This window comes from Mus pahari, chromosome 20, assembly GCF_900095145.1.
Source record: "Mus pahari chromosome 20, PAHARI_EIJ_v1.1, whole genome shotgun sequence".
NCBI classification, from domain to species: domain Eukaryota; kingdom Metazoa; phylum Chordata; class Mammalia; order Rodentia; family Muridae; genus Mus; species Mus pahari.
This window is the reverse complement of record NC_034609.1, coordinates 12,920,937-12,930,673: the sequence shown is the minus strand read 5'-3', so window position 1 is coordinate 12,930,673 and position 9,737 is coordinate 12,920,937. Positions and strand designations below refer to the sequence as shown.

The 9,737-nt window shown below is 55.2% G+C and overlaps 1 protein-coding gene across 2 annotated transcripts in view; it reads right to left on the bottom strand.

Moving 5' to 3' along the window:
- Nucleotides 1-379: 379 nt before the first annotated feature.
- Nkd1 (NKD inhibitor of WNT signaling pathway 1) overlaps nucleotides 380-9,737 on the bottom strand; it is a 72,235-nt gene continuing 62,877 nt past the window's right edge. Inside the window, exons 1-7 of one of the 2 annotated variants that reach the window (XM_029532687.1) lie at nucleotides 9,065-9,172; nucleotides 8,691-8,797; nucleotides 6,755-6,850; nucleotides 3,346-3,493; nucleotides 2,830-2,914; nucleotides 1,795-1,922; nucleotides 380-1,147 (exon numbers count right to left, since the gene is read on the bottom strand). In XM_029532687.1, the coding sequence (XP_029388547.1) occupies nucleotides 555-1,147; nucleotides 1,795-1,922; nucleotides 2,830-2,914; nucleotides 3,346-3,493; nucleotides 6,755-6,850; nucleotides 8,691-8,744 (1,104 nt within the window). In that variant the 5' untranslated portion in view covers nucleotides 8,745-8,797; nucleotides 9,065-9,172 and the 3' untranslated portion in view covers nucleotides 380-554. Of the gene's footprint in view, nucleotides 1,148-1,794; nucleotides 1,923-2,829; nucleotides 2,915-3,345; nucleotides 3,494-6,754; nucleotides 6,851-8,690; nucleotides 8,798-9,064; nucleotides 9,173-9,737 lie in introns of those variants that run through there. The other variant, XM_021220170.1, reaches the window with a different exon arrangement.

The window sequence follows — 9,737 nt, the reverse complement described above, 5'->3', positions numbered from 1 at the left end:
CCAAGGGCTCGTTCCCTTTGGAAAGGGGAGGCAGTAGCTCCGGAAACACAGCTAAGGTGTCTGGGGGGAGGTGTGAGAACACAAGGGGAGAGAGGGCGCAATGGCAGTCCACCGAAATCTCCTGTAGCGTGTTACAATCAATGAAGGGCGAAGTTGAACCAGAATAACACTAAGAGGTAGCAGCTGTTGTCCTCTGGGGTTCTTGAGGGTCTCCGAAGCTGGACCAGGCAAGGGTGCTCTCCTGGGAGAGCTGAAGTGGGGGAGCTGAGCCCGGGGCTCCTGTGGTTTGGGAAGATCTGTGTCGACCCTGCAGCTGGGGTGGCCCAAGGACCCTTCCAAACCCAGAGTCACTTCTTGGGTGAGTTACATGATCCCCACAACGTATAAATAAGTTTACTTCTGTGTTTCCATATGTCTTCTACATGAAGGCTGGCTAAATATTAGTGGAGTAACAATAATTATTAATAACAATAATTGCCATAATAACAATAATTAATAGAATAATAATGCCTTAGGGTGTGGGCTGGGTCCTTCCTGTGGCAGCCTGCTGGGGTCTAGGGCTGATAGAAGTGGTGGTAATGGTGGTGGTGTTCGTGGTGGTGATGGTGCTCGTGTCTCTGGACGGCCTGCCCAGCCTGGCTCTCGTACACCACCACGGCAGGCAGCTCCCTCACCTGCTCCCGCCCCATGACGGTGGAGCCTCCTGCAGCCAGGGGGGCCTGCAGGCCCCGGCAGCTCGCCTGGCTCTCCTTGGCTCGATGCTTGTGCTTCTTGTGCCCCAGGGGTGCCAGGGTGGGGAGGAGGGCTGGGCCGGTGGCCAGGTGGGCAGAGGGGGAGACAGTGTGGGTGGTGGGTACCAGCGGGGGCTTGCTTCTTGCACCTCTGGCCCCGTGGCCCATACCCATGTTCTTGCCCTGGGCCTTGGGGGACCTCACAAAGTGCTTGCTCCCATCCTGAGTACCCCGGAGCCGTTGCTGGAGCTCTGATGCCTTGGCAAATGGGGTGTCAAGGAGGTGGAAGGAGCCCGGGTCCACCCCTTGGGGCCTCCGGTGTGGGATGTGGGCGGCTTCTGGCTCGTGGGAGCGAGAGCGGGTAGGGTTGGAGATTCGAGGGGGCAGCTCTGACTTCTGGGCCACCGAAGGGGAGCCTAGGAACCAATCCGACAGATATTTCATGAGCATCCACTGTGTGCACTGGGCTACCCTGGGTTACCAGGTACCAGACCTTTCTGTCTGAGCTACCAGCCCTCTAATGCCCTCTGCAGCCCTGTAGGGAGAGACATGTTCCCATCTGCTGAGAGGTGAGGAGAGAGAAGGGACTAAAGGAGGTGGGCGGAGCATTCTAAATAGATAAAGGGAAATGCAGGGTGAACTCAGACAGAGCTCAACATTAAGAGGAAGCAGGACTGGCACAAGGTCAGGGGGCACAGAGGCTGGCAGAGCAACACATTACTGGAATGAGCAGCCGCTGGGGCTGGGGCTGGGGCTGGGGCTGGGGCTGGGGCTGGGGCTGGGGCTGGGGCTGGGGCTGGGGCTGGGGCTGGGGCTGATGTGGGACCAGGGCTGGGCTGGCTTGAGCGGGGCTACTGCTTTTGCTGGATTCTCAACCTTCTCTTGCTCTTGGATTTTGCCCAGCCTTTTGTAAGTATTACTTTGATTTTTGAAAATGTCTTCAGTCTTTGGCTAGAGGCTCTGACCTGTGCAGTAGAAAGCTGCCTTTCTCCCCAGTCCTCAGGGATCGATGGCTACCACCCAGCACCGTGTCCAGACTATGCCCCACACAGCAGCCCCTTACCCGGTCCAAACTGAGACGTGTAGTTCTCTATCCCCGCCAGGTCTAGGTAGTGGTTTCTCCTCTCGATGTTCTCATCCACGCAATGGTGGTAGCAGTCTGGCTGCTCCAGGTGGTTGTCACCCTGGAACCTGGGACAAAAAGGACATTATGTAGGAAGTCACAGACCCTGAGGCCTGTTGGGAAGCCATGAGGCCAAACCGGCAGCTTCCTCGCTTCTTCACGTTTCCTGTGACTAGGGAGAAGGGTGTCTGAGGCAGAAACCTCTGTCTGTGCCTTCATTTCCCCAATGCCCACCACAATCTGCCTCACCATTGCAAGGATTGTTCAATGCCCCCAGACCCACCATCTCCAGCCAGCCTGGGCCCTGCAGTCCAGCCCACAGCCCACTTAGCATGGCCTGTCTTATCCATGCTCACGTGAAGGACTAGCCGATTTCTGGCCATGCCTTCTTTGGCACAGATGTTGAAGATCCCCACGTTTGCCTGCTGCCCTGATGCTGCTGTTAGACGCTTTTCTTTAAACAGCCCTCCTTCCCTCTGTTTATGCAGAAGTGACAACAGGATGGATAACTGCAGATTTGTAAGTCCTTACTCACAATTCTGAGAGCAATCTGCAAATGGAGGTTTCTCATAGCCCACTGAACAGCCAAGCCATCTTAAGGGACAGGCTTAGAATTTTTGTCCCTCTGCTGTGATGGCCTATGCACATACTCCCCAGTAGAAATCCTAGTGTGTTAGACCCCCAAGGTACTACACCTAACTATCTTTGGTGTAAATACATCAGGAATCCAAACCACATGGAGAAAAATCTGAAGAATTTTTATATGGAATACAGTGATGAGCTATATCTAGGGTTTTGATTTTCTTCCTATGTTTTGTTTGTAAATGTTGAGTCTGATTTGTAAATCTGTGCTTTCTGAAATAAATCCACAGCCCCTGCGGAGGACCCAGGATGGAACCTGCTACTTAAAGCCCTTCAGATGTACGTATCCAGCTGGCGCTCAATGCATGTTCACAGGCACGAGGCATGTCATACCTGAGCGGGGCTCGCTGCTTCTTCTCCCAGCCACGCAGCTCCTCAGCGGGTTTGGTGTCTGCTCGGGGCCTTGTGCTCTGCAGATCTGAGTCCCAGAAGCCCGAGAGAGACTCGTCAGTGCCTCCTCTAGCTCGGCCAGGGCTTCCTGGCAGGCATTGTGTCCTCAAAAACCACTCAAAGTAGTTCACACCAGCTCTGCAGCAGGGTTGCCCAGCAAGGAGTCTGTCTAAAGACTAGCTGCCTGTCTCACTCATCTCTCCAGATTCATAAGCTGCCCTCCTAAGCCCGGCCTGCATCCTCTCCAGTCTCAACTTGATGCCTTTGCTTACACTGGGCCTTCTTCCATCTGTGATTCCATCTCCTCCCTCTCCTCAGAGGCCCAATCCTTCCAGGGTCTGCTGAAGCCCTTCAGTACACCAAGCAACTGTCTATGGTAGCTGGGTCTCTCCCCGCCCTCCAGGCTGATTTAGATCCTCCCTGTCTTTCCCAGAGAGGTCACCGCTCTGCCCCTCTCACCGGTATGGTTGAAAAGGACGCTCCTCTTACTCTGGCTCCCGTCAGGGGCCACGGTGAGCTTCACCCGCAGTGTCTTGCTTGATGTGGGGGAATGGTTCACAGAGGAGTCAACCACTTCATAGATGGTGTGCAGCAAGCTGGTAATGTCCTGTTTGGGAGGAAGCAGACACCCTGAAGACTTTAGCCACAATGCCCTGCCACCAGCAACCTGAGAGCTGGTGACCACTGCCGGGCTGAAGTCCCCAGCTCCTTCAAAGAGAGCTGGAGGCAAGATGGTGGGCATGGGGAAAAAGTTCCAGGAAGAAGGAATGAAGAGCCGGGGGGGGGGGCAGAGGAGGTAAACTCACAAATTCAGGGTGGCTTGTGAGCCCCTGGGCCCTTGACAGGCTGTGCAGAACCTCCCTGGATAGCCTTATTTAGGTAAGGGCAGAGTTTACAAACCAGTTCTCAACCCTCCTAGATGAGAGGCTCTCAGGGAAGCTACATACCATGCTCTTAGAGGGAGAAAGAGAAATATGATTATGTCCTTACACTTGACTGGACTATGCCCCTGCATTCCTCTGCAGGCATCCCCAGGGACACCATAGTGGGATTCAGTGAGCGATGGAGACAGGGAGGTGCTGATGGTGACGGTGGAGGGGTGTGTAGGAACAGGTGCTGCTGTTCTGTGGCTCCTGGAACTCACTTGCTCTCTCCCTGGGAGAAGGCAGCTGTCCACAGTCCAGGAAGGGAGCTCTCACCAGAACCATGCAGGCTGGTACCTCAGCCCTAACCTCCAGTCTCTAGGATGTGAGGAGGTCACTTTCTGCCTTGGTAGTGTGAAGTAAGTGGCACTGAAGACAAACTGGTCTGTGAGAAACCTGACCAAGGGTTTCTTCTGGGCCTGTTACCTATTAAACTGCAATGGGGCCTCCAGCAGTGTTCTCTGAGGAGCCTCAAGAGACTTCTGACTGGGGTCAGGGGTACAAGCACCCCTTACTAGGACTTCTGTGCTCTGGGTCTCTATCTGTAGTCAGCTGCCTATGGGGCAGCCACTTCCTTAAAAAACACTGTATCGCCAGGCACACTCAGTTATCTTGGCCAGCAATTCTTCGTGAATTCTGACATCCTGGGCCCCTCCTCTACTTTCCCTCAGCTGAGGCAGAGGTGATCCCAGCTATGCCATAGCCAGGCAGATGTGTGATGGGTAAAAAGCACGTAGGGTCTATGGTGGGGTAGGGGATAGGTGTACCTGTGAAACCCGGTGGACATTGCTCTAGGCTGACTCTACAGGATGAGGCCACTCGGGGGACCCAGAAAGCCAGAGTCTTCTGAGAAATATTCCAAACCATTGACACTGACAACTAATTTAGGTTTTAGCAAAAGCCTCTGAAAGGCCAGACCGGAAGATGTGGAGACAGATGGTGGAGGGCAGCAGTTCGAGACGCAGCCTCCACTGCTCCCCCCTGCTCACTCGGCTGTCTCAGTTCCTCCTATGAGACCACACAGGACCCCTTTCTCCCTGCAGAGCCATGTCATCCACTCTCAGACCTGCTCCTTCTTCAGGAGATGATGGTGACACCATCGTGATGGAGGTGACACACAAGGAAACCGAGGGCCACCGACAACATTCTTCGAGTGCCGCACGGCTCAGGAGCTGAAGAAGCAGCTTTGCCGCCATCTGGCACAGACATGGGGGCTGCTACAGTTTGTTTCTAAACCAATGTAAGAAAGGTGTGATCTTGGGGGGACTACTGGGAGCCTTCAGGGAACACTCTTTTAAAAGCCCTTGAGGTGGGCCTTTAGGTCACTGGAGGCATGTTCACAAAGGGGACAGTGGGACCTGGTCTTCTCTTCTTTCTGGCCTCATCTCCAGGCCCTGAGGTGAGCACTTAGGCTTTGTCATGCACAGCTGCCAGATCATGCTGACTTGCCCTACTTTGCAGCAGGGGACACACACAGGACACCGCCCCTAAGCATCTCTGAACTGGGAAGAAAGGAAGAGGGCAGCCACCCAGGGCTGGCCATCCTCACTGTGGCACACGTGACAAAGATGCCACAGATGGTCCCCTATGTCCTGTGACGTTCAGGCTGGCTGGCCAGGAAGCCAGTGAGATTTGGCTCTGGACCATGTATGGAGATTCTGAATGGGCGGGAATCCTGAGAGGGAGGGATCTGAATCGGAGCTCACAGTGCCATGAAGAGTCTGCACAGAAGGAAGAGACCGGAGAGGGAGCATCCATGGGTAAGGCCTGCTCCCGCTCGCACATACTGAGCCTCTGGGTTCAGCCATACTTGAAGTAAGCCTCCCCAAACTGAAATTCAGAGACGCATGAGCCAACAACGTATTGCTCTTGTTGTTGCCTAGGACAGGATGAACTACGATTGTACCACAGGCTCCTCCTCCTACCGGTTTCTCATGTTCCCCCAAGCTACAGCCTGCGGCAGAGGCATGCTTTGTAAGCCAGATCTCCCTCCAAGTATGTAAAGGTGACTTCCTATCTATGCTGTGGAAAACCTAATATTTGCCCCAACCTGGATGGGATAAGGAAATACAGAAGCTAAGCATCAATACCTCTGGAGTCACTGGCAGGCCCACATGCTGGGCTACAAGAGGGCACAGAGCCCACCCACCTGGTCTTCTATCTCCACACAGGTGCCAAACACCAACTCTAACAGGCCTCGCCTCATAACGCAGGCCTCCTGGAGAGGCAGAGGGTAGGGGCTGAGCTTGAGCCAGGCTAGGCTTTCCTGACACCTGGATGGAATCTGAGTTTCTTGCAGGGCCTTAAGGACCTACTATATCTACTCTGCAGAGGGGCCACGGCCGGTCTCCTTAGTGAATCACCAAGGATCAGCTGTGCAGGCGCTCCTCCCTAGGGCTGAGGTCAGCTCCCCATAGGCTGCCCCTCTGAGAAGCTGCTCCCTACACTTCTGCACCATCCGTTGCCAGAGCGACACATGGAGAACTGACATTCTCCTCCCTGCCTGATGCAGAGGCAGAGGCATGGAGAGGGTGAGGGGGCCTTGGGAGGGGTTGTGGGAGGACTCTGAATGGGGAGAGGGACCTGGGACCGGCCACAGTCACTGCTTGCTCCTGTTCTATCTATGTGGCCTTGGGGGATCACGGAGGCAGCCGAGGGTGGCTGCTAGAGCTTAGGGACTGCAGAGAGAAAGATGCAGGGAAAGATGGCTGGAACCTGGGGTCCTCTCTGGGAAGGCCTTGGACTTTGCCACTGTCTGCCACCTCTCCCCGGAGAGGTACCCCCAGTTGCAGACTGTGTGAGGTGCCAGGATCTCCCCCCCCAACAACAACCTTTCACCACAGCTCCTTTCCTAGCCCTGCCCCTACCAGGCAGGATGAGGGGACAGCAGACTCAGGCTAAGGCCCTGTGTCTGAGGGCTGCCACTCGGCAGGAAGCGCACTCACCTCACGGGTGACTTTGCCATTGTTGTCGAAGTCATACAGAGTGAAAGTCCACTCTTGCCTGCTGTCCTCCTCCACAGAGACATCACACTGCAGCTCCTGGGCAGATAGACATGTGGCTTGTTTAACTGTCAGCCAGAGCATCACCGTGGGCCCCATGGTAAGACCATGAGCACCCCTGGCTATCCCTGACCCCGGCAAAGGGAGACTAAGACATGATCAGCCAGGGAAAGAGGCCAGAGCCCGGGCAGGGCATACATGTCCCAGGGCACCGGTAATCTCTAGTGTTCAAAGACAAAGGAGACACATGGACTCAGACAGGAGACTAGCCTCACAAGGCAAGCTTCAACCGGGGGTGAGAAGCTTTTGGAAGGCAACAGGACCAATGACTTGGGACACCAGGCAAGACCTCAGAACGAGCAACTGAACCGGGCAGCAGCAGGTGGGACATGAAGAGGTCAAACTCCAGAGTCTGCCCAGACTCCTCCTGGGATGTGTTTCTGACGCTTTATTTTCCCTCATGTAAGTGACAGAACATGATCATATCCGTCCTCTGTCCCATAAAGTCCTCAGGATAATTATGTCCTTTGTCCCATGGCCCTTCATCAGCTCAGAGCTCCCAGGCCCCCTGAAGTTATGGGGACAGTCCCCACACTCCCACCTCAAGTGTCTGCCGAAGGCAGCACGATAGGGCCAGGCATCAAAGACCCAGAGGCGACCTGGACAATGGAATGACACCCATGCCCCGGCTCACAGAGCATGAAGACAGGCCTCTGCACCACATGGGAAAGTAGCTGCTGACTGGATCGTACATGGCAGACAAGGGGTTCCTGCTTGCAGCAGCCACAGCCGCAGCCCGAAGCTGGAAGCTGGTTCTCTCTCATTCTCAAGTGGAGCATGCTGAGTTCAAAGCCAGCCTTCCCTCATCTGTGTCATGCTAATCTGACACCTGCCAAGTGCCCACCCTTCCTGGGAAGTATTTGATGTGAACACACACACACACACACACACACACACACACACACACACCCCTGCACATAAGCATCACACACTGCGTTGGCTAGCTATGCCATTTTGTCTGTCCTTGACCCACACTGTTCGAAGCTCAAGGGCAGGAACCAGGAACCATACTTATTTTACTGCTGCTCTCCTTGCAAGCAGCGGGGCTCTGTTAGCACTGGGGGAAAGAAAGAAGCCCCGGCCATACCAAGCAAGGCAGCCCACTATATACTGTAGAATGGGAGCCCCAGAACCCCCAGCAGATACCCACAGTCCAGGGAAGGCTGGAATGGGAAGGGCCTTGGCCTGAGCTCACAGCTTTGTGCCAACAGTAGAGCTGTGCCCTGTGGTCTCTGAAAGGGATGGACAGAGAAGGCGTGAAGCAGTGAGCGTAAGGGATGCCAGCATCCTCTGTTGCATCGGACCTCACTCTAAGCCTCACCCTGTGCCTGGTGCCTGGGATCCACAGCCGGGGTCAGAAAGGAGCAGGAGGATGAGCTATCTGTTCTATCTGTTCTGTTCACATGGTTTGGAAATGGAGGCCCAGATAGAATTGGGGCCCTGCCCAGGGCTCCTGCCTTAGCTTCTTACAAACCATAGGAGACCGCCCCCCCCCAATATGTCCCAGGTCAGCCTCGGGGGGTGAAAGGGAAGCTTTGAGGACTCTGAAGATCCCATAAGAGGGCAACAGGTCCCAGAACCAGAGTCCTATCTCCCCACGTGCGCTCACACTTTGCTGTAGGGTCCTGGTGGTGTGTACTGGCCACCACTCATGTGGAGAGGCCGCGCCTGAAGTGTCATGGCCCAGGGACAGCAGGAAGGGTCTCCCCCAGGAGCAATTATCCACATAAGAGGTAAGAGCTCCTCCCATTTAGATGGGCCTCAGTTTCCCCCTTCTTGGACACCGCCGTAAAGTCACAGCCCTCAGAAGGAAACTCACTTCAAACTTGAGCTGCTTCTTGGAGGCCTGGCCGGGCTCGCTCAGTCTCTCCATTCTCTTCTCATCTCCGCTACCTAAGCTGTCGATCTTCTCAGGCGGTAGGGCCACTGCGGGGAGGCACAGGAGAGAAGAGCAAGTCGGGATCAGGTGGCTGCGCTGTGTCCTCAGGCCAGGAGTGCTGGCCCCTCCTGCCCTGCCTATTGGCCCTGCTCCACATCCTTCCATTCTTTGACCTGGTGATGCCACAGGCCGTCCTGGAGAAAGCCTTTGAGGTGCAGTCACACCAGTTCCTCAGGTTCCTCTGTAGCCTCTCAGACTCCTCCTCGGCCCCAGCTTTCCAGGCTGGGTAAGCAGCCTATAGGCAGATTCAGTACCTTGTAGAGACTACCAGCCGCTTCAGCAGGGTAGGGCACACGGAGAAGTATTTGGGGTCCCAGGGACCACAGCCTTCTGTATTCGCTGCCTCCTATCCTGACACTGTGGCACCCTCAGAGATGCGGACGCGCTTAGTGGGTAGAGCAGCGGGAGGACTGAATGAAGAGTCTGAGGATGGGCTTATGTGCACATGCTGAAGGACATTGGCCTCTTGAGGGATTGCAATCACCCTGACCCTTGCCCTTGGCCTCAGTTCACCTGGAGTTCTTCCCTCTGCCAAAGGACATGGTCTTCTGTGTGCCCGCCCTTCAGGAGCAGATAGGAGTATGACATGTAGACCCATCATCGTAGACCCAGAGCCCAGGTGATGGCTCCCACCACGTAACAGAATGTCCCAGAGGAACCCTATGACCCTTTCTGTGTGACACAAAGAAGCTCCAATATGCTTTCCTAGAAGACACTCCAGCCTCTTCCCTCCTCTAACGCCCCGCACGTATGGGGACTTTGTTGTTGTTCTATTTTGTAGGGAAACCAATGGTGTAGGGACCCTGACCTAAGAGGCTGGCAGGCTCGGAGGACAGTGAGGAGACCCGAGACGGATCGACCAGACTAAGAGTTCAACAGAACTGTCTTGGGACGTCAGGATCCTGGTGACAGGAGGCACAGCCGGGA